The sequence below is a fragment of the Mustela putorius genome, unplaced genomic scaffold, assembly GCF_011764305.1.
Source record: "Mustela putorius furo isolate JIRA1106 unplaced genomic scaffold, ASM1176430v1.1 tig00003845_pilon_pilon_pilon, whole genome shotgun sequence".
Taxonomy (NCBI): Eukaryota; Metazoa; Chordata; class Mammalia; order Carnivora; family Mustelidae; genus Mustela; species Mustela putorius.
In genome coordinates this window covers 21,624,810-21,651,905 of record NW_025421998.1, presented here as the reverse complement: position 1 = coordinate 21,651,905, position 27,096 = coordinate 21,624,810, and the positions used below count along the sequence as shown (strand labels likewise).

General features: G+C 40.7%; 1 protein-coding gene across 5 annotated transcripts in view; it reads right to left on the bottom strand.

The window, feature by feature from the left end:
* Positions 1–27,096, bottom strand: part of CCDC146 (coiled-coil domain containing 146) — a 120,087-nt gene that overhangs the window by 606 nt on the left and 92,385 nt on the right. For 4 of the 5 annotated variants that reach the window (XM_013060490.2, XM_013060487.2, XM_013060486.2 and 1 more), the window contains exons 7-19: positions 26,963–27,036; positions 25,858–26,085; positions 24,809–24,995; positions 19,074–19,169; positions 18,309–18,479; positions 16,858–16,946; positions 16,602–16,766; positions 14,079–14,303; positions 10,505–10,733; positions 7,581–7,592; positions 5,762–5,890; positions 5,067–5,204; positions 1,207–1,455 (exon numbers count right to left, since the gene is read on the bottom strand). In XM_013060490.2, the coding sequence (XP_012915944.1) occupies positions 1,207–1,455; positions 5,067–5,204; positions 5,762–5,890; positions 7,581–7,592; positions 10,505–10,733; positions 14,079–14,303; positions 16,602–16,766; positions 16,858–16,946; positions 18,309–18,479; positions 19,074–19,169; positions 24,809–24,995; positions 25,858–26,085; positions 26,963–27,036 (1,992 nt within the window). The remainder of the gene's footprint in view (positions 1–1,206; positions 1,456–5,066; positions 5,205–5,761; positions 5,891–7,580; positions 7,593–10,504; positions 10,734–14,078; positions 14,304–16,601; positions 16,767–16,857; positions 16,947–18,308; positions 18,480–19,073; positions 19,170–24,808; positions 24,996–25,857; positions 26,086–26,962; positions 27,037–27,096) is intronic. The other variant, XM_004739596.3, reaches the window with a different exon arrangement.

The window sequence follows — 27,096 nt, the reverse complement described above, 5'->3', positions numbered from 1 at the left end:
GGCTGTGCTGGTTGATATTTTCCCAAAGGGATAGGAGGGTATGAGGGTGGAGTCACTAAACACACACACACACACACACACTCGTCTCCTGGGAATGACCCATGTGGCTCAAGCATCATTCTGTTCTGGGGGTTTAGCGTTCATAAACTGGTTAGCGGGTCCTAAATTCCCTGTCTTCCAGCTTCAGTATCTTTCATCAAGCACTAATTATTTCCATGTTTTTGAAAAACGCTGGAGTACTCATTGGTGAGCAAATGTTACAAAGGAGGAACTAAGGAGTAAAGTAGAACCAGAGGAGAGATGTGGTCAGCAGTTTGCTTCGAACCTCAAGGTGCCAGGATTCTGCCTGTGCTTCTGGAGAATAGAGGAAGTTCTTACGGTACTAAGAACTCTAAATAATGGAGACAGATAAATGACAGCTGGGACACCACAAGTAAAATCTGAATGCCCTAAAAAACAGTCTTGGGCACTGTGGGGTTTACAAATCTGACCCTATTTTCAGATACTCCTAGTACGTATTTGGAAGGCATGTGTTCCTGGGTTAGGGAGTGAATAATGATCCTTTGTGGGATATCTACTTGATAGTCTCTGAGTTGTAGGTCTCCAGGATGTAGTCTTCTTAGAAAGATGCCCAATTCCATTGTAAAAATATTAAAAGGTCACAGGAGTAGGCAAGACTTGGCACCCATCATGCAGGGACAGTCAGTGATAGACCTAGACTGAGGCCAGTGGCAGGAGAAGAAAGATGTGATCTTGAGGCCTAAGACACACACCAAGGGGCAGAGTCTGCAGAAGGCTGTGGCACCTGGAAGATGCTGAAGGCCTTGCAGTGTGCTGTGGGGGCCCCTGATAGCCAGACATGGGAGAATAAGGTATGGTCTGAGTAGGGGTACAAGGACAGAGACTAAAGACGTATGGATAAAACCGGAGCCAGCTGAGCCACCATCCTGCCAATGGCTGAATGCCACAGAGGCCATGTCGTAAGACTGTGGGGTGGGCCTTGGTGCTCAATCAGGGCTTTCTGGAGAGTATTATGGGACTCTGGACTATGATTTTGACTTGTCTACATCCTGTCTTAAGCAAAACTCCTTTCTAACAAGGTGTGTGGTAGAGTGGGAATTTTTCTTCTATTTTGGGAGGACTGAAATCCCTCAAAATGGCCCTTCCTGGCACTCTTTACCAATGCGACAAGGAAGCAAAGCTTACCCGAGATTTTTCAGCGATGGCCAAGGCATACATTTCTTCATCTCGAAGTACCTTCAACCATTCTCTCTCAATGTCTTTATTGAGTGGCAGACCCTTTTCTATCCTGGAATTGCAAGAGAAGATGAAGTCTTCTTTCTCTCTGACTTCCTTTTGGAGTTCAATGGCCAGAGCTTGTTTCATGGACAGCTCAGCAACTAGAGCCATCATTTGCTCCGTAGCATCTTTGATCTTTTTCCGGTAGCCGTTCATCTAGAATGAAAGTGCCCAAGGCTTAGACTACATACCTTCCATGAAGAGTTAAGAAAATGGCGGGTTGAGGGCTGTCTAGGATGGTGGGGGGCAACCTTCCCTGAAGGAAGGAGAGTTTAAGGGGGTATGCAGAGAAAAATAAGAATTAGAGATCTCGGAGATCGAGGCCAGAACCTTGGCTGTGTGAATAAGGATAGGATGGAGAAGAAACAGATCTGTTCATCTGGTTAATAGAGCTCGAAGTGCATAGCACTGAGGGAAATAGTCCCTTTATTTTTAAGAGGTGTTAAAGAGAGGGGGACAGGGTATTCTTGATGTCTAAGTTTCTGGCCTAAGTGGAACATAGACACCAAGCACAATTAAAACAATGTTGAGTGAATGAAATAATTAATTCTATTCTATTTTAATCCTCCAGGCCTTTGAACCAGGGTACACTGACATATGAATATGAGTTTCCAAAAACTACACCTGATCTTGAAACACTTTCTTCTCCTAGTAGAGTATACACTGGTCTATCTGTACATTTGTGTAGAGAAATGTTGCTGCCAGTGATTTATCTTTCTCTGAAAATTTAATGACTGATTATTATATATACATTGTCTCTTTAAAGGAATAAGGAAAATACATTTTTAAAACTGTTCTACACTGCAGTAATTTTTAGGAAACTAAAAGCTTCAATGGTGAGTCATTATCTTAAATTGCACTAATTCATCAGTTTTGGCATACTTGAATGTTGTGTGTATGTGGATGTAACTAGCCAACCTCCTTTTCTTCTCCAAAGAAGGATGGTGTTACTCTGGGCTTCTGAGCTGCTCTGTCTTCCATTGGGATTTCCCCCCCACCCCTTTTATTTAGAAGGAGAGGCAGGGGGGAGAGGGAGAGTATCTTAAACAGTCTCAGTGCCCAGCATGGAAATGGGGCTCAATCTCACAACCCTGAGATCGTGACCTGAGCCAAAAGTCAAGAGTTAGATGCGTAACCAACTTTTCCACCCAGGCACCCTGGGACTTCCCATTTTCTCTTCACTTGGGAGATCTGCAAGAGGAGTCCTAAGCTCCCTAGGAAAGGTGAGAGACTTGAGATATGCATTCTTGTTGATCTCCCACAAGGAATTAGGCCACTTCTCAACTATTGAATGCTTACAACTTAAACTGATTATCACACTGATTTCACAGATAAGGAAACTTATTTTTAAGATGGTTCATGCATCCTCCTCAAGGTCATTCACTTGTATTGGTAAATCACAGACCTGGAATCTGAACCATTCTACCTTCTAGTTCTGCCTACTACAAAGTTTTAAATGAGGGCAGGGGGAAGCCAGGGAGAGAGCCACAAAGGTGGGGAAAGGCAGGTGGGGTGGGGGAGATAAAGACGGGGCTGACTCCTAGGAATGAACCTACCCAGGTGGCAATCGCCACCATGTGCATTTCCCTAGCATTACAGTTGACTTCCGGACAGACTCTGCCAACAGCTTCCACAAGCCAGCCCTCCCTGAAAACAGACTTACCCTAAAGAAAGGGAAATTCATTTGCAAAAGGAAGGGAGGCAACATTTAAAGAAACATCGAGCGTGCTAATTCAGGCAAAGTTCATGAGACTACACAAGTCTTAACATTTCTTATTTTCTGAAGTAAAGTTGTGAATTGCACACAAGCCCCGGGACTGAGGGACCAGCTGGCTGGCGGAAGTCCTCAGAGCAGTCCTGTAAAAGTCTAATAAAGACAGCAAAGGAGACCTGAGATTTACAGTGATTTTCTGTTTCTGTAGTGTGCCAGAACTGTTTCCAGGATGGAACTACTCATATGATAAACAATTTTCTTGAGTTTAGTGCACACTAGGCACTGGGGAAATTAAGGAGAATGAGGAGCAAGGGGCTCCTGAGTGGCTCAGTTTGGTGTCAGACTTGTGGTTTTGGCTCAGGTCATGATCTCAGAGTCATGTGATCAAGCCCAGAGTGGGGCTCTGCACTCAGCAGGGGGTCTGCTTGAGATTCTCTCACCTTCCCTCCACCTCTTCCTCTGTGCATTTGCGTGCACGCGCGCGCGTGTGCGCACACACACACACACACACACACTCTTTCTCTCTCTCTTTTTCTCAAATAAAATCTTTAGAAAAAGAAGAAGAAAAAGAATGAGGAACGGTCGCTGCCACCAGGAGCCCACCATCACGGGTGTGGGTGTTACCATGGTCTACTTTTTTACCTGTCTCCCGACACTAGGTGTGGACCCTTCCTCTTTGCTTCTGCCCTCACAGCCTCATGTGCTCACAAGGGGAGCACACAGCAGGTTCAATAACTATTGCTGACTCAAATCCCTCTGCTGCCACAGCAGGAGGCTCCTGGGGGCCAGAAGGCCAGGTGAGCGGGGGCCGGGGGGGGGGGGGGGTCCTCTCACTGCGAGGTGGTGCGAGGCCCTTCCTCCCCTGGATCACCAACCTCCTGCCTGCCAGCTGCCCCTCCCAGGGCCACTCGAGCAGGCCTAGCCTGACCAGGTAGCTTTGATTCCAGCAGTTCCCATATTTTAAATGTATGAAATTACGACTACTAGGCATGGGTGTCATGTGATTGCTGTTTTCTTGTAATAGTCCCTGTCTGTTCCTGGGTCCTGGCTGAGTTCTGCATTGCGGGTGTTTACATGTTGCCTGCTGGATAAGTGAGGCCCTCTTAGTACAAGGAACTAGAAATGCTTTAACTTGGCACATGAAATATAAGAGTAGTAACTTATTTTGAATAGGTGCCCTGTTAAGTGAAACTTGTAAACTGTCATTGAAAAGCTTAAGTTTGGGTGTCGGGTGGCTCAGTGGGTTAAAGCCTCTGCCTTTGGCTCAGGTCATGATCTCAGTCCCGCTTTGGGTTCTCTGCTCATTGGAGAGCCTGCTTCCTCCTCTCTCTCTCTCTGCCTGCCTCTCTGCCTACTTGTGATCTCTGTCAAATAAACAAATAAAATCTTCAAAAAAAAAAAAAAGAAAGAAAGAAAGAAAAGCTTAAGTCTGGGGCGCCTAGGTGGCTCAGTCATTAAGCATCTGCCTTCGACTCGAGTCATGATCCCAGGGTCCTGCGATTGAGCCCTGCATTGGTCTCCCTGCTCAGCAGGGAGCCTGCTTCTCCCTCTCCCACTCTCTCTGCTTGTATTTCCTTTCTCGCTATCTCTCTCTCTGTCAAATAAATACATAAAATCTTTTTTTTTTTTAAAAAAAGAGATTTTATTTATTTGACACACAGAGATCACAAGTAGGCAGCAAGAAAGGCAGAGAGAGAGGAGGAAGCAGGCTCCCCGCTGAGCAGAGAGCTGGATGTGGGGCTCGATCCCAGGACCCTGAGATCATGACCTGAGCCGAAGGCAGAGGCTTTAACCCACTAAGCAACCCAGGCACCCCAATAAATAAAATCTTTAAAAAAAAAAAGAAAAGAAAAGCTTAAGTTTGCCCAGTATAAAGTGAATATTCATTCAAGGAACAAGACTGAAAACTACTTTGGATAATTTTCTAAGATTTATCTTTACATCTTCAATTCTACATCTTTATGTATCTCTCCAGTGCTTCTCTGGATAAATAACGGCAGTCTGTGGGAAATGAAAGGCCTGTAGGCAGAAGAGACAAGGGTCTCAGGCAGACCTTCTTGGCTAAGAGCAGCGTGTCCTGCTTGTAGGCCTGAGTTTTGCTGCAGAGCCTGTCAGTGAGCCGGGACACCTGTTCATAGATGAAGTCCTTTTCCAGTAACTTCTCCTCCTTCTTGGCCAGCTGTAGTTCCAGCTAGAGTTGAAAACAAATTCAATAAAAGGACAAAAAAGTCATGCATGTCAAAAATCTTTCTTAATTAGAGTACTATTTTTCCCCTTAATGAAGACACATTGCTTTTACACAATTGCAAGGTGGTTCTAGGAAAGTCTTTAGTGCTGGGCTAGGCCAAGACCTTCCTCGCTCCAACTCCCTCCAGACAGCCGTGGGAAGGCTTCCTCTCCATGGCAGAGGGTGGCCCTCTCAGCTCCACCCAGTTTCCATGTTGCCATTCCTCTGATACGTCCCCATCGGGAAGACAAATCAATGCACTAAAGATGCCAAAATTGTTCCTTTGGGCTATGAGACAAAAGTGGGCATCTTGAAACCACTCAGGTTTTCTTTCTTTCTGGCAAGCATTAGAAACAAGCTTAGCTTTTGTTACTGGATTACGATGAAAGGACTGTATTAGTGGCTAGAAGAGCGAGGGATGGGGGATAAATCTGTCGGCATCAGATGAAACAGTACCGCAGACCACTGGGACACTGATCAACAAAGGGCTAGTAGACACTATTATAAGAAAGAATGCTTACTGCATCTAATTTTTTGATCATTTCTTCTTGGGTCATATCTTTCCCTGGAATGAAGCGGATTCTGCTCTCATCCTCAGGATTTATGAATTTTTTCTCCAGGTCTTTTATTCTGTCTGTACACTGAGAAAACTGTTAAACAAAGAAGGAAATGTTAACTTCAAAACTAACTGTATTGCTCAGTAAATTTTAAAACTATATAGCCCAGGGTCTTCAAAGTCTTTTGGAAGGATCCATGCAGGCAAAGGTGGAAGAGAACTCCTCTAAAATCCCATCAGCCGGGACCTGGGTTGAACAGTAAGTCTGCTCACCCATGGTACCGTGAAGGTGATGCTCTGTAACTGTTCTCTGAAGCAAGGCAGTGAGTTCTGAGTCATCAAAGAAAGAGCTGATGACAACCAGTCCTTTGTGTCATACCTCTGGGATGCTGTGTGGTTGCACAGCTCAAAATATACAGAACTGACCTCTTCATTTTAGGTTGTTATAGAAGCCAAAGTAGACAATATACAAAGCAGACAACATACGAGACTCCAGTTTATAACCCTTTGTTGGCAATAGGTTTAATGGCTTCCCAAAGAATAAAGTTCTTAATTATTAGGTCAATACAGTGTATAGGTCTGTGAGGAAATAGCCTGAACTATTTTTTACCTTTTTTGCTAACTGCCTAATATGTTTCATATTTCAACGATATTTGTTGATTTAACGAGACTTTGAAGTAGATGAAGAAATAAGGCAGTTCCCAAGTAGGAGAGGCAGTCACACTTAGTTTCATTTTATGGGGAGAGATGTAGAACACTGTGAAAACCAAGAGTCATCATTTTCTTTTCTTTCTCTTTTTTAAGACTTTGTTTATTTGACAGAGAGTGTGAGAGAGCACAAGCAGGATGAGCAGCAGAGGGAGAGGGAGAAGCAAGCTCCCCGCTGAGCAGGGGGCCCAATGTGGGACTCCATCCCAGGACCCTGAGATCATGACCTGAGCCGAGGGCAGACGCTTAACCACCTGAGCCACCCAGGCTCCCCCAAGATTCATCATTTTCAACTTTTCTACTGAAAACCTGTAGAATCTTAAGCAAATCACTTATCTTCTCTAAACCTTAGTTGCCTTAGCTGTCAAGTGGGAAGGTAAGGCCCAGTCCAAAGGGGCTGACTCATTAACTGAGAGCACACATCTCAGTACTTCACAACATGTCCCAGAGTGATATGGGTAAAATTTAATCTTTAATTCATGTATTTGCCTTCTCCTCACAAAAAGAATTTAAAATAGTAACATAAATAATTTACTTTTTTCCTTTTTCTCCCTCTCAACATTGCTTAATTGCTCTTAATATGGAGTTAAAGTACTTATATAAACAGGCATAAATACATAATTATTCCATTTATTATTAACAGTGTTTAATGTTTCTGTTTCTTAACTAGGAAATTAAATAAGGAACAAAAATACAGTGCTTGCTTATCAAATTAGTACCTTGATTGCTCTTATTTCCCCATGGGTCTCTGAGGAAAAACTGTTTACTTTTTCTTTTTTTAAAGATTTTATTTAAATTATGGTTGGTTAACACACACAATATTGGTTTCAGGTGTAGAATTTGGTGACTCACACTTACATACAACACCACTGCTCATCACAAGTCCCCTCCTTAATCCCCATGCTTACTTTTTTTAATACAAAATAGTGTTGTGTCCTAAAATAGTTCACGTGACTTCCAAGATCCCTAAAAAGGAGCTATTATTACAAGCACTGGGAAAATATGACTCACGATAATCTTTGGATTAGACTGTTAGACAATTAAAAACTGTTTCAAACAATTGAAAAAATACAAACCTTAAGGGAATTCTGGAAATGATGCAAAAAATGGGAAGACTCTGAAAAAACAAAAGCAAAAACAAACCAACCACAAAACACTGCAGCTGTGACAAATAACAGGATATGACAGGGATCCACCAGGGCAAGGCAGGGTACAAAAATGATTTGCCTAAGGCTCAAAATTTTACATCATGTCCTTCAAAGGGCCCATGTAATTTGTGCTGAGTAGACAAATAATTGTGGACATTGAAGACTAATGGGAAACTTTCTATTCAACATTCTTAAGCTTAGAATTAACTCTGGCAGGACAGATGATAACACATAACCCACATGTCTCAATTCATAGGCAGTCAGAACGGAAAAGGCTCCTATCAGGCATAAAAGTTTAAATATATTTTCCTCTTGGGTCAACTGAATTTATATTTCACATCAGATAACTGGTTCCATATGATGAAATGCCAAGTACATATATTTTAAGAACAATGAATTTTATCCACTGTGTGGAAGTACCGATTTGTGATTAACAAGGCTTACACAGTAGACAGAGAATTCTTCTGTGGTGGATCTTACTGAATTTAAAGTCCTTTTGTTCTGCTGGGCATCTTGATAGTTTGGTATGGGCAAAGATGGCCCTGAGGCTGTGTTTTGGGAAGGAGCTGGAAGGAGACAAATTATTCTGTAAAATCAGACAAGTGTGGAGTGCTTGGGGGCAGTCTTAGGAGGTAAGGCTGTGGAGAGAAGGGGTTGAGAGGTGGAAAGACAGGTCAGGGGAATAGAGCTGGATGAGGGTGCTGCATGGGCTAACGCACCTGGGGATGGTACCAGTGACGGGTGGTCCTGCAGATCTTTGCAAGGCTTGGATGTCTGATACTGAATTTGCAGTTCCTCACATTTCTGTAATGTACACCTTCACGCTGTTGCCCCAAACCTTCACAGGTTCACAGACCAAGGTCTTGCGGGAATGGTTTTGTGTAGGTAGTCCAAGGAAGGAGCAAGTTCTGAATTCTGCACCGACCCAGCACAGAAGTGAGCCAGGCGGTGTGTGTGCTGATGAGGGGATCCCTCAAATAAGCGGCTCACTAGTCGCAGGAGTCAGAGCCACTAGAATCTTGCGGGGGACACCTTGGAGGCTTGAGGGATGCCTTGGGGTGTTCCAGCCAATCCATCTACACTGGTTACACTTAGGGAGGAAGTAAATAGGAGAACTTAAGGCTAAAAAAACAAACACTGGAATCAGAACCTTGGCACATTTGTGCACAATGAATGATCCTATCACTGATACAGCATTCACACATTCAAATGGCCTAAAATATACAGTGGACCCATCATCCTGTTCCTCAAAGTCATGTGAATCCCCATGACATGATTAAAAGAAAACAACAACAACAAAACAAAACAGGACCCAAAACTGCCGCATGAGCTAATGAAAACCACTGATTTATAAACCTTGAAAAAGACTGGACAGATTGCTTCCAGATTTTTGATAATTTTAATAGTGATTATATCTTGGGAATAGAATTTTTTTTTAATTTTTGTGTTTTTTCACAACTCTATTAACCAAACATATTTTAATTTCATCATCCGAAAAAACCTGAAAACAAACCTGACATTTTAGAAAACATGATAGGTTAAAATTTGTTCCTGCTACATTGAGGCAGTGGGGAAAAGTGTAAGCCACAAATTTTTTAGTTTTTTTTCTTCTATTTTCATTAAAAAAATCCCAATTATTGCATGTGAAGAAGGCAGCTTTATATTCATTATTTAAGCATATACTACATATTTATTTATTCATGTTTAAATTGCTTGGTTTTTAAAAAGACTGTGTTGGGGGATGCCTGGGTGACTCAGTGGGTTGAAGCCTCTGCCTTCAGCTCTGCTCAGCAGGGAGCCTGCTTCCCTTCCTCTCTCTCTCTGCCTGCCTCTCTGCCTACTCGTGATCTCTGTCTGTCAAATAAATAAATAAAATTAAAAAAAAAAAAAAAGACCATTTCAGGGTGCATGGGTGGCTCAGTCATTGAGCATCTGCCTTCAGCTCAGGTCATGATCCCAGGGTCCAGGGATCGAGTCATGCATTAAGGGAAGCCTGCTTCTCCCTCTCTCTCTGCAGCTCCCCCTGTTTGTGTTCCTTCTCTTGCCGTCTCTCTCTCTCTGTCAAATAAAAAAATACAAGTCTTTTTTAAAAAAATAAATAAATAAAAAGACCATGTCAGAGACCAGGCTATTAAATGACAGGGAAACTACAGGGATTAACAAGGAGTCTAATTATATGCAACTGTCAATTAACAAATAACAATCTCGGCTTCAGAGGGCAGGAGATCCAAAAATGAGAGAGCAAGATAGTCTCCAAGATCTTTCTGCAAGCATCAGAAGCATAGTTATGCCTATGGCACTGAAAGCCTGGATTCCCTAAACTTTGAGCTATGAGGAAGGTAGAGTTGAGATGTGGGAGGGTCTGAATTCCAAGGAAGGGAGAAAATGCTTCCGGGGGGGAGGGGAATCTGTAGCCTGGATGAGTGAGGCATAAATTCCACCCTGGAGCAGTGGATTTTTTTTATTATGTATTTATTTATTAGAGAGAGGGAGGGGGTGTGGAGAGGCAGAGGGAGAGAGAGAATCTCAAGCAGACTTTCCACTGAATGTGGAGCTCCACATGGGGCTCGAGCTCACAACCTTGAACATGACCTGAGCTGAAATCAAGAGTCCAGCGTTCAACTGACTGAGCTACCCAGATGCCCCAGAGCAGTGGCATTTTTATTTATTTATTTATTTATTTAGCAGTGGTCTTTTTAAAGAGGACATCTAACTCATGAGTTTGTACAGATACCATGTGGGGCATGGCTTAATTTATTTGTAAGAACTTAATATGATCTTCAAACCAATAAAGGAGAGGGGGGAAATAAAGCAAATGGTCCCAGGAAGCATCTGATGAACGTTTTCCCCACCTGAATTTGGAGCACTGCTAAGTCGGCATCGAGGGCCCTCTTGGTTGGCAGTAATTTCTGGGTCACGTGAATCTCTCTCTGTTTCTCAGCAATCTTCAGTTTCAGGAACCGGATTTTTTCTTCCAGGACATGTATTTCAATTTCTCCATTTAGCTTCATCTTCTCTTGGATATTTACTTTTTCATAAAAGATGCACACTTCCTCTTCCCGTTCTATTAGCTGAACACCACTATGGTCAAAAGGAGAGGCAAAGGCTAAGAGGGTGTTGAGACCACTTTTTTTTTACTAGTCACGGGGATTCTCTCTGGATCTGGGAACAAAATACACATCAACATTACATAATTCCAGAAGATAATAGAAATTTACTGTCGGCTTTCTAGTTAAACTCCACGCTTTCCATTTTCCTGGGGATAGGACAGGGAGGGCTGGTTGGCATCTCGACTCTGAGCTGATCATGCAGTTGGCTGGTCACAGTTATCTCTGCAAGTCTCGAAGGTTTTCCTAGGGTGGGAAAAAATGTCATTCCCCAGGCATGAGCAAAGTGATCCCATAATCTGATTTTCTGCAGGCCCTTCTTTTGGGGCAGACTTGCCAACCGAGGTCTGGCCAGAAGTCCCCAGGCAGGGGGCCAGGGAATGTGTCTCTGCAGTGATTCTATGTAAATTGCCAGGCCCATTAGGTTCTTTTAAAGTTGAATATTTTTGAAGCAAATTTCCCCATAAACAGGCAAAGTTCTGTTCTTTGTAATCATGCCAGGGGAAAGACCCCTCCATGTAAAGAAAATGTGGGAAAGAAACGAAGTAAGAATTTTCCAATTCTAGCCCTTACAGGTCTGACCAGGGCCTGGGAACACACTGCATAAATTATTTGTTTTATGCCGGGAGCCAAATAAGAGGACTATTTTTTTTTTCTTTTTATCCCAGAGAAAACACCTGCCAGTAGTTTGAGGAAGTACTGTTCTTCACACCCTGAAGTTCTTCCCACACTCTGCATACCCACTATCCCAGAGTTCATCTAATTACTTTTTATCTCTTTCTCTCTCTCCTCCCCTAAAACATGTGCATACACAGTTGCATTTGTTCACCCTAAACTCTACATTTCATCTCATTTGCCATTTTTTAAAATTTTTATTTTAATTTTTTTAATTTTTTAATTTTTTATAAACATATATTTTTATCCCCAGGGGTACAGATCTGTGAATCACCAGGTTTACACACTTCACAGCACTCACCAAAGCACATACCCTCCCAATGTCCATAATCCCACCCCCTTCTCCCAAACCCCATCCCCCCAGCAACCCTCAGTTTGTTTTGTAAGATTAAGAGTCACTTATGGTTTGTCTCCCTCCCAATCCCGTCTTGTTTCATTTATTCTTCTCATACCCACTTAAGCCCCCATGTTGCATCACCACTTCCTCATATCAGGGAGATCATATGAAGTACTCATGAAAGAAATTGAGGAAGACACAAAGAAATGGAAAAATGTTCCATACTCCTGGATTGGAAGAATAAATATTGTGAAAATGTCTATGCTACCTAAAGCAATCTACACATTTAATGCAATTCCTATCAAAGTACCATCCATCTTTTTCAAAGAAATGGAACAAATAATTCTAAAATTTATATGGAACCAGAAAAGACCTCGAATAGCCAAAGGGATATTGAAAAAGAAAGCCAACATTGGTGGCATCACAATTCCGGACTTCAAGCTCTATTACAAAGCTGTCATCATCAAGACAGCATGGTACTGGCACAAAAACAGACACACAGAACAATGGAACAGAATAAAGAGCCCAGAAATAGACCCTCAACTCTATGGTCAACTAATCTTCGACAAAGCAGGAAAGAATGTCCAATGGAAAAAAGACAGCCTCTTCAATAAATGGTGCTGGGAAAATTGGACAGCCACATGCAGAAAAATGAAATTGGACCATTTCCTTACACCACACACAAAAATAGACTCAAAATGGATGAAGGACCTCAATGTGCGAAAGGAATCCATCAAAATCCTTGAGGAGAACACAGGCAGCAACCTCTTCGACCTCAGCTGCAGCAACATCTTCCTAGGAACAACGCCAAAGGCAAGGGAAGCAAGGGAAAAAATGAACTATTGGGATTTCATCAAGATCAAAAGCTTTTGCACAGCAAAGGAAACAGTTAACAAAATCAAAAGACAACTGACAGAATGAGAGAAGATATTTGCAAACGACATATCAGATAAAGGACTAGTGTCCAGAATCTATAAAGAACTTAGCAAACTCAACACCCAAAGAACAAATAATCCAATCAAGAAATGGGCAGAGGACATGAACAGACATTTCTGCAAAGAAGACATCCAGATGGCCAACAGACACATGAAAAAGTGCTCCATATCACTTGGCATCAGGGAAATTCAAATCAAAACCACAGTGAGATATCACCTCACACCAGTCAGAATGGCTAAAATTAACAAGTCAGGAAATGACAGATGCTGGCGAGGATGTGGAGAAAGGGGAACCCTCCTACACTGCTGGTGGGAATGCAAGCTGGTGCAGCCACTCTGGAAAACAGCATGGAGGTTCCTCAAAATGTTGAAAATAGAACTGCCCTATGACCCAGCAATTGCACTATTGGGTATTTACCCTAAAGATACAAACATAGTGATCCAAAGGGGCACGTGCACCCGAATGTTTATAGCAGCAATGTCCACAATAGCCAAACTATGGAAAGAACCTAGATGTCCATCAACAGATGAATGGATCAAGAAGATGTGGTATATATACACAATGGAATACTATGCAGCCATCAAAAGAAATGAAATCTTGCCATTTGCGACAACATGGATGGAACTAGAGCGTATCATGCTTAGCGAAATAACTCATTTGCCATTTATCGGCTCTTCTCATGATCCCCTCATTTCTCTTGACAACAGAAGCTAAGAGCCATGCTTTACCATCTTTTTTGTCCTTTCAGGGTCCAAAGCTTCACACACAGCTTTGGATGAAACAGCCCACAATCAAAACCACAGTGAAAAAATAGATCTAATACCAGAGGTAATTACTACAGGACCCTACAATTTCACATTCCAGATTTCCCGGGCACAAGCAGCTTGGGAAGACTGCTACGGCACTAATTGATTAATGACATAATTGTAGCCTGGAAGAAATAATGCTCTTCTGAGAGGTCCTATTTCCTGAGAAAATGAGCTGGGAGAATGGCTTAATAAATATCATACTAAGACCAAATCTGTCACAAAAGGGGATGCAAGATCCAAAGACTTATTTATGTCAATTATACTGAAATAACTTGATGATAACGGAGGCAATCTGAATGGAAGCCTGGGAAAGAACTTTCATATTTAAAAGAGCAACAACTGAAACCCTATTCTTGCATTTCTCTCTTAAAAGAACAGTTTCTTATTTTCAGGCAAACACACAGCTCACTGCCCCCCACCCCAAACACGCCCCTGCAGAAAGCTAATGAAACCTGAATGTCAAATGCCCCTCGAGACCCACTGTCAAGGCTCGAGAAGGGGCAACATTTCTAAATCGGATCTCTGGGTGTTTTGTTTCTCACGTTAGGTTCCTGGTTTTTACCTTTCATTTCGATGCTGAACAGCTTTCTCGTATCTCTTACGCAGCTGCACCATCTCCTCTTCAATCATTGTGATCATATTGGCAAGTCTGTCAATGTTGTTTAACTGGATTTCCTTCTTCTCCTTCATTTCCTGAAGTTTTGCTACAATTTTGCACACATCGTTTTGCATGCTTTCTCGGATAGTAACATTGTTGGCATGTTTCAGCATGCAATTTTGTAACTTCCTTTAAAAATAATGGGGAAATGGGTAAGAATATCATTTTCTTCAGTTAGTGTAAAAATAACCAAGACTTCTGAAACTATCCAAGCAGCGCCCGTTTTAGTATGTCCCTTGAAATGACAATAGTAGGACAGTAGTCTCCTTATCCACCATTCTACAGCCTGAGGAGCGCGCAGGCGTCCATCCACCGGAAGCCAATGCTCCTCCTTCCGGCTCTTCCGAAGGTCAGCAGCCGCCTAACGCTACGTCACAAACGCGCTTGCGTCCTTCACCTCACCTCAGCCGGTTGCATAGGCATTTTGTCACCTCACGTCATCACAAGAAGGGTGAGTACAATACAATAAGATATACTGAGAGAGAGGGACAGAGCCCACATTTACATAACTTTGATTACAGTATGGCGGACCCCCGACCACCACACTTTTGAACGGCCTGGGTTCACTTAAACGTGATTTTATTTTATCTTATTTTATTTTTATAAATACAGCACAGTACTATAAATGTTATTTCCTTTACGTTTTCTTTTCTCTAGCTTACCTTATTGTAAGAATACAGTATACAATATGATAACGTAAAATATGGATTAATCGAGGGTTTACGTGATTGGTAAGGTGTCTGGTCAACCATAGGTTAGTACTAGTTAAGTGCTGTGCAGGGATTGGCATCCATAATGCCTGCGTTGTTCTAGGGTCTACCGTATGTTGCTGTAATCGTTCTATTTTATTAGTAATGTCTGTGCCTAATTTATAAATTAAACTTTATCGTAGGTAAGTAAGTATAGGGGGAAAAAACTAGAATATACAGGGTTCAGTACTGTCTGCAGTTTCAAGCATCCACTGGGGGGCTTGGAAAGTATCCCTCACAGGTAAGGGGGACCGCTGCAGTAATATTGGTATTTGTCATATAATGCTCTGTACTGTGATCTTCCCAGGTCTCAGATTCCCCACTCCCCTGGTTTAGGACATCTTTCCTTTTGTGCCCCAAGACTTTGCTGCCCCACTTTGTCAAATCAAGAGACCATAGTAATTCATTTACTGCTCTGTCCTCCCCATGAGGCTGCTGCCATCTTTTGAGGGCATAGATGGTAATATCTGGTAACAGCCATTGGACTGGCTTCATACAGCATCACAATAAGTGCTGAATGAATGCGTGGCCTCTATAAATGATCTTTTACTTTCATGTAGGATGAGAATCTGATTAGGAAATTAGATTTTCCTACTCATACCAATCCCTTCCCCCGTCCCTGTCCATCCGCTGCCTCAACACACAAGAACCCATTTTGTATAGCTTTATAAGAGGAAACTGGGCATGTGTTGTGATGAGCACTGGGTGTTTTACGCAACTAATGAATCGTTGAACACTACATCAAAAATTAATAATGTATTATATGTTGGCTAACTGAACATAATTTAAAAAAAAAAAAGGAAACTGGGCAACAATAGCCACCAGAAAAAGTTCAGGTTGTATGAACTCCGTAGATCAGGGACTATGTATAAGTGAAAGAGTCCAACATCTTGCCACATGGTAAATAATAAATTTAATAAATAATAATTTGCCAGATGTTTCTGAGTATGTTTTTATGGATTAATTCATCTCATGTAAAAAGTCCTATAAAATAAGGACTATTTTTAAAAAAATACTTTATTTCTTTGAAAGTGGGAGCGAGAGCACAAGCAGGGGAAGGGGCAGAGGGAGAGGAACAAGCAGACTCCCCGCCAGACGTGGAACATCGAGCCCCATTTAGGGCTCAATCCCAGAACCCCGAGATCATAAGCTGGGCTAAACTCAGACGTTTAACCGACTGAGTCATCCAGATGCCTCAAATAAGGATTATTTTTATGGGTAAGAAAAGTGATCCCAGAAAAGTAAGGTAGCTTGCTCAAGGTCATGCAGCTAGTGCTGCAGGGCGGGAATCGGAGTCTAGAAAGCTCTTGTAACCACCACTACACTGCCTCCTACAAGCACATTAGATGCTTCAAATCTATAACCAGGGGATGCTGGTTAGTAAACATTTGATTGTCTTCTAACTTTAAAGGCAAATTATTAAACTTGTGCTTTTCTAACTCGGTAAAAAAAATAAATAGTATGTAAACGTTTTTATTCACTTAAAAATAAAGCTGTCAAACAGTAGAAGCATGCGGAATCACATTCAGTTGCTTAGATTGTCATTTGTAAAGCATCTTTGAGCAAGCATCTTTGAGCTTTGTAAGACCATCAGTTTCTACTTTATAATTCCCAGGGTATTTTAGAGTTCAGTGAATCAGAAGAGGAACTTTTGAAAAGACGGTAGTATTACACTTACCTTTCTTGAGTAACTGCACTATTTCTTAAAATTTCCAGTTCATTTAATGACATTTTATGCCTTTCTTTTATTTCATTTACTTTCTGGTGAGCTTTGTGAAGTAAGTTAACAAATTTGTTTCTTTCATTTCGGATAGTGTCATACAGTTTAGCAAACTCTTTGAGTCTGTGAAAACACAAGTGTTTTTGAAACTTATGACATAAGACTCATTTTCCCCCGACCTGTAACAAGATAAATCATCACGTAATTCTCTTACCTCCGATGAATTTCATGTTTTTTCTTCTTGTGTATTCTGATTTCCAGATCCTTTGCTTTGATCTCCTTAACAATGTTGGTATATTTTTGCTGAAATACGAAAGCTAGGTGTGAAATTAAAAAAAAAAAAAAAGCCCATTGCGATCAACGTATGAATACTCGCAGCTGTATCCTGTCTCATTCCTGTGCTATCTTAGCCAGCTGAGTTGGCCAGTTGAGGAAGAACTGTAAGGGAGAGATCTGAAAATTGACTGGCTGGCTGAACTGAATTAAGGACAAGAAAGAATGAGAGAAAAGAAAAAGAAAACAGCATGTATAGGTTGGATTTGAGGAAAATTTGGGGGACTTTTGGGACAGCCTAAGAGTGAGTGTGGACAGAACAGATGGGCTGGGTAAGTGAGGAGTGTGTGGAGGGTAGCTGAGGGAAGAGGATTTGTAGTTTGTTTTGACAGATGTTACAGATGGAACCCTTTGTGGTATTTTGTGAGAGACTGAAGCCAGGATTTTAAGGTACTTTCCTGAGAAGAAATACTATCCCATGCAAATGCTTGCTCCGAACAAAGTTTGCCCTCAGAAACAGCCAACATCTGGGGCACCTGGGTGGCTCTGTTGATGAATTGACCGACTTCCGATTTTGGCTCAGATCATGATCTCAGGGTTGTAGGATCGAGCCCCATATCGGGTTCTGTGTTCAGTGTTGTCTGCTTGTCTCTCTCTCTCTGCTCCTCCTCTCCCTCTCCCTCCCCCACAAAAAAACAAAAACAAAAACAAAAACAAAAAACAGCCAACATCTGGGTCACATGGTCAATCCTTGGTATTCTTTTTTAATAATATGTCATATCATGTTCATTTTTAACAGGAAACCTCTGAATATAATCCTTTCATGGAATAAAATTATTTTAATGTTGGGGTTTTAGCTAGCATGACCACAGGGTCATTTTTGCCATTGGTTTCATTGTTCTTTCAGTTTAGAACGTTGCCCTGGGTCAATTCTGGTACTTTGTTGGGAGCCCAGTAAAATCATGGATGGATGGAGGAGTAACTAAGGAGTAACTAGCAGTGGTTTAAACAATGCCAGCTTGATGAACTTGGGAGAGAGGGTGGTTAATGCTCTTGCTCTTGACTGGTTCTTGGACAAACCATAGTGGCACATGAGTTAGTGGGAGAATCCAAGAGACCAGTAGCCTGTACAACTGTCAGCCCTATTCCCAAGAGATACCTACCTTATTCTTACTGAAGTTGTCCTGGGCTTGAATCCTCTGTTCATTTTCATTGACCTGGGTCGTTTTTCCTCTAGATTGCTGACTATTGTTAATTGAACCTGAAAACTATTTTTTCAGTATATGATTGAATCTTGTTTGGGGAAGCAAGGTTTCTAAAAGACACTGTGGAAAACTGAGGATCTCCTGAACTCTTATAGTAATTAATGGATAGTTATAAAAATGCAGTTACCTGAGCTTTCAGGAAATCCTTGGATTTTTGCTCCTTCTCATCAATTTTGATTTGAGTCATACGGACAAGGTTGAAGACAAGCTCTCGCATGTTTTCTTGCTCCTTTAAAAGCTTGTTTTCTTCTGCAAGTTGTTGTTCCACTAACTTGGACTCAGCTTCTGACAGGATTTTCTTTCAAAAAACACAACATATTAAAACTTATTCATTTGAAGAAACACACTAGAGCCAGTATCTTAACAATTTTTATTTCCTATGTAGAATTTATTTTACTAGGATGCGAAACAAAGTAACTTGACTGCCTTAGCTCCAAGTATTCTATCTTATAAGAGAATGTGCAAATATGGTAACGTGTTTAATGGGATACAACTTTTTCTTAATCATCAGACTGTATTTTCAAGTAACTTTAAGAAAAAAAGAGACATAAAAGCATGTTTTTGACAGTGACTTGAATAAACAAAATTTGAAAATTTAGAATTAGACATTGGTGAAATAAAGCATTTATTACTTATTTTAAAAATGATTATATAATCATTAGCCCTTTTATTTTAAAATCTCATGAATTTGTATAATTTTTGCTGGCTTAAACACATCCTTTTTTCCCCCAATTAATATGGGGTTTGAATGGGCTCTGAGATGAAGAAACAGACCCACATTAAGTAGCATCGTACTCCCCTATTGAGGTTTTGTGGAACACAGTTAAAAACACAACTTTTCATTAATCATTCTTAGATGAAAGCTTAAATAAGAGTTGACATTGACATTGACCTGTTGGGCCAGATTCCTCTTAGCCATTTCAACTTCCTTGTGGAGTTCTCTCCTTCTTTCGGATAATATAGAATCATCTTTAGGGATAGCTTCCATCTGGAAATAAAAATTTAAAACTGGCACTTACACAAGAATGAAATCTTCAATGTCATGTAGTCAACCCCGCTCTGTGCCTTTTGCAAATGGTGGGCAAATTATGACTCTTAATCTTATATGAACTGCCTTTTATGCTGAATGTTCTTTATAAAATCATGGTAAACTAAAATATAAAAACCTGTCGAAAATCTATAATTCACCAATTGCAATTATTATATTTCTCCTTCATTTGGAAATAAAATAAATCTTACTAATAATAGCAGCTAACAATTATAGAGCATTGACAGGAAAGGTTCTAAGTGCTTATGTGTATGGTCATATTTAATCCTCACAATAACCCTATGAGATAGGTAATGTTATAATCTCCAGTCACACAGATGGGGAGAAGGAGGAACAAAGACATTTAAGCAAATTGTCTCAATGACAGGTGCAAACTCAAGTGGTTAGATTCAGAATCTGTGATCCTAACACTGTGTGTTACTGCTCTTCTGACTCATGCATGTTTGGAAACATGCGTGTTCAAGTGATATTTATTACACTTATAAAATGTGAATTCCTTTATGAAATCCAATAGATTAAAAAATAGGATTTAGTAACATGAGTTAATGAGTTACTAACTCATTAACATGAGTTAGTAAGAATACTTGGCTACTCTTATGTAGCAGTTCGATGAGTAGCTGGGAAATTCTTACCCGAAAGGCAAGTCTCTTAACTGTTCGATACCTGAAATTCCACCATCGCATTTCTATTGTACTAGCTTGTGCTTCTGTCCTCTGCTAAAGTACTCCAGGAGAAAGTAATGTTTCATTCTAACAGTCTCTGTTGCCTTATTAGGAATGAACTTGTCAGAGTCTTCATGATGGAGAAGAGAGCAGAGAGGCAGACATGTGACAGCTTCTGAACGAACACCATCCAAATTCAGGGAGGGTTATCTTGGGGTGCTGACAGCATAGTTGACTTAGAGTGAGTTTAGAGTTGGATTTTTATACCAAAAGCACATATATCCAACCTGATATGGTTTATTTCCTCCTGTGACAACACCAAGGTGGAATATTGGCTGAAATTTGTCTCAAGAGGGAAAGATCATACTGTTTAGTGATGTAAAGGTCACCTAACAGACTCTTTCTGAGATTTGTGTTGCTCTTTTAAAGTAGCTAAAATATGTCCCAACATCAGGAGTCTGGGCATCTTCAGTAGCGCCTTCTCTACCCTCGGATGCCCAAGATATCCGGTTTCCCTCCTACCACGGAGACCTAGCTGTTGAGAAGTACACAGTGGATTAGGAAGATGAGACAGTCTTGTGCAGTCAGTGTAACAATATACAGAATTTGTGGTTTTGATGAGCAGGTAAATGCTAGAGCCAGGTGAGAGAAGGGACAGCTCAAAGTAGACTTGAATAATCAGGAAAGATTTTATGGAGGAGTTAAGAGGACAGCAAGAGAGAGTATGATTTCTTCTTCTGGGAAGTGAAGCTAATTGTTCCAGAGCAAGTCTAACGAGCGTCCTAGTTCCTGGCTACTTCTCTGCCACAGGTGGCCAGGATGGGCTACTCCAATTGCTTTGCTCCCAAGTGTAGGCAAATCCATATAGGCATGCTAACTGGGACCAGGGAAGCTTACAAGGTTTTACAGAAGATATGACGACGGCACACTCAACTAGCTACATGTCAATGAAGAGCTCCTAACAAATTTTCCTCATTTCAGGTCTCAGTGTTTTGGATTACAAACAATACTGCAATATATTGTATTTATTTCTGAATTCTGGCTAGCTACTTCTCTGATACCTTTCTTAGTCCTCCATAAACCCAGTCCTCAAGTTTCATACAGGAACTAAGAATGCTTGGTTTGTAGAAGAAGTAACAAGGTAGGCCATTGGTAGTCAAGCCTGCTGGTTGCCTAGCCAATACTCACACTATTCTCTGACTTTACTTAAAACAAACAAACAAACAAACAAAACCCAGTTTTGCTCATGGCTGCAATGTATCCAGGATTCTTTAGAGTCTTTTCTAGCTAGGAGTGACCAGATGAGCCATGACAGGCCAGTGAAATGTAAATGGAAGTCTGCTGGATAAGACTCCTGGGGCAGTGACTGTTTTCCTGTTAAAAAGACAGAGTCAGGGCACCTGGATGGCTCAGCTGTTAAGTGTCTGCTCAGGTCACGATCCCAGGGACCTGGGATCGAGCCCTGCATTGGGCTCACTGCTAAGCAGGAAGCTGTTTCTCCCTCTCCCACTCCTCCTTGTGTTCCCTCTCTTGCTGTCTCTCTTTCTATCAAATAAATAAAATCTTAAAAAAAAAAAGTCAGAGTCAACCGAGTCATCTACCATATGCATTTTATTCTCTCCATTCCCCACTTTTGTTTGATCTTATCCTAAAGATGGAAGGTCTTGTGACCTTCAAAACAAAATATACATGTTAAGGATGACAGAAAAAAAGAGCTAAGAGGATCCTGGGCCTACTTCTGGACTTTTTATTATATGAATAGAACAATCCCCTAGTTAAGCCATAGTAATTGAATTTCTGTTATTTCTGGCCAAATTGAGTCTAGTTATGTTCCAGTTATGTTCTAATACTGGGGTGACTTGAGATATTTATCATTACACTTCAGCCCCAAATTACATCTATCAGCAGGTTTTGTATGCTTATTTATTTTAGTTCTTTGTTTGGGTTTTTACAGATTCGCTTTTCGTACTTAGGAAAAAAATGTGTTTATTGTAACCAAACCAAAAAAAAAAAAAGTGTGTAAAGTAAGAAATTAAACATCTGCCCCTTAACTTTACTTCAAATATTACTCCCCAGGAGATACTGTTAATAGTCTAATGTCTGTTCTTCCAGACAGTTTCAATGCATGAACAAACATTAGTCACTTCCATAAAAGTTAAGGAGTTAGACATGATTCTGTCACAGTAAACATCCCAATTACTTGATATCAAAAGAACCTCAGTTTCTTTAAGGCTTTGATACTTTCCTAAAATTTTTCAAACTTTCATGAGGTTTGTGGCTTGAATTTCTGGAGTCTCTACAGTCAAAAGCCACGGGAGAATCAAAGAACTGTCTCTAGGGGGAAACGAAGTCTGAAAAGTAGTCGGAGGCCTTCATGCTTACCTTTTATCTCTTTCCTTTTTGGACCACATGCAAGGCTGAAATGTTCGCTCATGCTGGGAGTGACTATTTTCAAGTACTGCCAGCCGGCATAGGACTGTGGCTGGGCTAATTATAAGCCACAAGGTCACAGAGGAAGATAGTCTCTCACTGAAACAAACTGCACTGGGGCAAAAACAGATTTTTCGCAAAACCAATAAAGGAAGAGGACTTTAATATGTTTCCATTGCTGTTAGTTTTCTGTTCAAGGGGTGCTATTTTGTGAAGTGCCCTAATATAAATAGCTACTATTTATTAAAATCTGAACAACTTGTGAACATTCTCCTACAGTCTCCCATTGGGTTAAGGCCATTCCTTATGTATTTATGTCCACCCAGGTCAACATATAGGGGCACGGCTCTCATCAGAAACAGCTCCCAAACGGCTTTGCAGTTTCCCACTCTTCAATATAAGAAGATAGCCCCAGGAGCTGTCTTTGCCCAAAATTCCAATTTAACTATTGTAATGCGCTAAGATGGCATAGCTTATAATAAACCAGTACTCCTCTATCAAAAATAGCTTGAAAAGTTGGATTAAAAAATATGTTTGAAGGCATAAGAGTTGCAAAGGTAAATAGAGTTAAAGTCTTCAAAGTTTCTAGCACTGTCTGGAAAGCAGTAAATTATTAATCTATATGGACTCCAATCAAAGTCAAAGATGAACGTTGTCAACTTTAGGCTAACCACTTTAGGCCGAAGAATGGAAAGAGAATGCAAAACTAACTAAAGCAAACCTAAAATGGGGCAAATAGAACAACTGGAAATAGAAATAGGACAATTCATCTGTTTAATTAATCCAAAAGAAGGAAATATAGGAGGGGAAAATGGAACATAAAAGTGATGGAACAAAGGGAAAGCAATAGTAATAGAGTAGACAAAACCCCAAGAAGATCCATAACCACATTAAATGTTTTTGGACTAAATACAAGAAGTAAAAAGTAGAAATTTTCAGACCAGATATTAAAAAGTATGTGCTGCATATAAAAGACATCTAAGTAGGGACACAGAAAGGGTGAAAGTAAATGGATGGAAAAGGAAATACCGTGCAAAATCTAATCCCAAAAAGCTAGTATAACTTATATCATCCTAATAGCAGACAAAGTAAGCTTTTAAAGCAAAAAGCATTTCAAAAGTTAAAGAGATTTCACAGTGATGCCAGAATTAATCTACCTGCTGGAACTGTAATAACACTAGAGGTATACGAGAACATAACTGTTCTATTTGTTTTGCAAAAGTGTAAAAAGCACATTTTGCCCCACTGAGATTAAAAAAAAAAAAAACAGATTTGTGAGTGCCATCTGACCACAGGACCAAGACCTAGCCATTTGTCACACTCCTAACCCTAACCACTTTCGTCCACACCTTCTGAAGATTGGTGTCTGAGAAGCTGGGTTATGCTACAGAAACAAACAGTCCCCAGCTATCATAGCTCCAACCATGAAGGCTTAATTCCCTGTGGCCAGTCAAGGCAATGGTCCAAGACCACTACTGGCGGAGCATTTGGGCTGCTTTCATTTTGTAGCACTTCCGTATCCTCAGGTACTTGCACAACTGCATTAGGAGAGAAGAAAGAGCTAGAGGTCTCACACTGGCAATGAGTTGACCTGTCACTTCTGTCCACAATCCACTGGCCAGAACTAGTCATGTGACTTTGCTCATCAGCAAAGATGCAAGACAGTAGATGTTTCCTATATGCCCGGAAGGAGAGAACTAAGCATAGGTTAGGATTGGAATTGTCTACCACAGTTGGAAACTCGTGTTTAAGTTTCTGAGATCATGAGCCTCCATAAGGTCATAGCATAACAGTACCGAAGAGAATGAGTATGGTTTTTATACACCCAGTGGCTTCATCTCAGAGACTGATCTCTTTTCCACCAAAGGATGCAGTCTTTTCAAGGATTTACTGCCTTCCAGCAGTGGTTGGTCAGTTAGCACAGGGAGTACCACCTGAGTGGGGAGAGAGAGGACCAGAAAGGTAGTAGACACAAGGAAAGAGCTATCTTGAGCATCCTCTGACTGGAGTACATCCCTGATACTGCATGGAATTAGCCAGGTAGCCTGGGTTCTAGTGGCCCTTGGCTTGTTGCAGGTATAGGCTAACTAGCCATCTATATTTACCTAATTTGATCTAGTCCCTGTCTGTTACAGTCTACAAATCACATCATTCTGGATAGGATTCTTTCAACTGGTCAAGACAGTAGTTCACTTGGTCTGACTCTGTAGTGAACCCTGGAGCTTGTCCAGAACCGATGGCCTGACTGCTTGCCCTGGCCAGGCTGATGGCTGATCCAAACAAGTCATGTCTCTAACCTTGGGTTAGCAAAAAGAGATTGAAAAACATTGCAAGACAGAGCCTCTATGATAGGCTTGATGCACTTTAAAATTAGCATTCTCTGATTTCCTTTTCTTTATTGATAGCAAAAACAACTTCTTAAAATATTTTGACTTCAAAAAGGTAGCACTGATCCTGAAAAGTCAAAAAGCAGTGTAGAGCACCCACCTCTAATAGAAGTCTTTGATGTAGTGCCTGAGTTTGAGTGAGGGCATCCCAGGACACTTTCAAGAGCAGCTCCGTCTTTTTTAAATTTCGAAAATCTCGTTCTTTTTCTCTCTGCTTACGAGAAAGCTCATCATGGTAGTTCTGCTTGTCAATGAGACAGTTTCGTAAATTGAGATCCAAGATCCCTCTGTTCCAGGTAAAGAGAGAACATGAAAGCGATTTGTCATCAACTGCTTTTCATGTTTTTCAAGACCGCATGCTCAGCATATTCATACAGAAACTATCCTCATACGAGAATGAGATTTTAAATAATGCCAAAAGCAACTTTGTTTGGAGTCATTTAGAGTCCCACAGTCTTTTTTTTTTTCACATTAAAATACATCTTTAATGAATGTTCAATTTACAAAATCCTAATGTTAATGACCTTCTTAATGAGAGGATAGTTAAGCCCATAATGAGCACTATGTTTTTTATCACCCTTGCAAAGAAAAGCTATTTATAATATGTTGGGGGCATTTGAACATTTTATTATTTTTTTTCAGTGTTCCAAGATTCAATGAATCTTAGAGTCCCACAGTCTTATAAAAAACACAAATGGAATAGCAGCTCAGCAGATACAGAGGCTCAGAGACTGAAATTTTATTTAAAAATAGGGATTAACACCTTCCCAGGAAACTGCACCAGGAAGTTATTTCCACTAGGAGAAAGTCATGGTCACCTCAGAAATACCACTCATCTTTAGGAAAAATCCCTCAACTATAGCATCCTCCAATGATACACTTTTCAGAGGCATATTTCAAAAACTTACCAAAAAACACATAGTGTCCTTAAGGTTCAGTCATCAGAAATTGAGGAAAATGATGAGTAAAGGGTGAGAAAAATATTTGCAAATAGTTTATTTAATATTTTTTATTAATGGTAAAAATCTATTTAAAAATTTATAAAATGTTTAACTGAATCAACATAAGTCTGTTTGAGATTATGTGTTGAATCCTCAGATATAAACTGAAGACAAGTTTGGGTGACAGATACACAGAAATATTACTAACCTTTCAGTTAGTGAAGTTGCTTCATTCTCTCTGGTTAATTCCAGGAGCTTGACCAACTGGTTATATTCTCGTTCTCTGATTTCAAGTAAGGCTCGTTTGCTCTCAACTTCCTTTATTACATCCTCCTTCTCTTCCATTATAGAATTAATTTTGTTTTCAACTTTCTTTAGTGAGTCATTTAGCTCTTTGAGTTCATATTCCAAGACAATTTTTTTCTTTTCCATTTCTCTGTGTGGGATACATACATACATGTACAGATACATAGGTAAATGTGTATATGCCCATGCACACACGTGTGAGCCCATGCTGTCTTTACCTATTACTTCCTGAAAAGGCAGCAGAAGAGCCAGTGATGAATTCAGAGGTGGGGTGAAGATCACGGGCTGGTGGGTATCTCCACTGAGTGCCAATGAGTGATTTGTCCCATCTCCTCCCTTTCTCCCCAGATCCCCACTGCAGTATCTCCTTGGATCTACCTCATCCTGACCAGCCTCCCTGAATCTTTCAACTTTGGTGGTGGTGATATGGTTTTTTGAACTGTTACTAATGCCTGCTTTTTTTTCCTCCTCACCAGAGCAATCATACTCTTTCTCCAGAATTTTTCGTATCTTCACTTATCTGTATCATTTTGGGTTCCTCTAAACCTTGAGAATTCCCTCCATGATTTCTGCCTCCAAATCTACTGTGAATGTTCAGGGGTGTTCCCCCATGTGAATAGTTGGCAAAGGAAAGTGTTGCTGTCATCTGGGCTTTAGTCTTCTGGCTGGCTCACACACTCCCAGAGCATGAAATCCAACACAGTTCAAATAACTTATCTTTTGCATAGCTCTGTTAAAGTCAGTTGGAGTTCTCCATGCCGATTCGATTTATAAGTTGGGAAAAGAATACTGTCCCCAAATTAAGACCTAAGTATTATGAATGATAGTAATATGCTGCATTACTTTCTTCTAATGAACTTGATAAACATAACCTAGACAGGGCCAAATGCAGATATTTCAAAGGTTATAATCATAATTTGATGTGTTCAATGAGTAATACTCTTAGCATGCACACTAACTTGGGGGAGAGTAGGCTGGGAGGGCCTAAAAATAATAGTAAATCATACACTTTTTTGCGTGTTGTTTTTTCTATCTCTTTTCCAATTTGTACAGGAACAGCTTGATGGTGAACCACTTCATCCTAGCAAAAAAATGGAACCATGTTAAATTATGTAGTCTTAACCAGAAGTATTTAAGACAA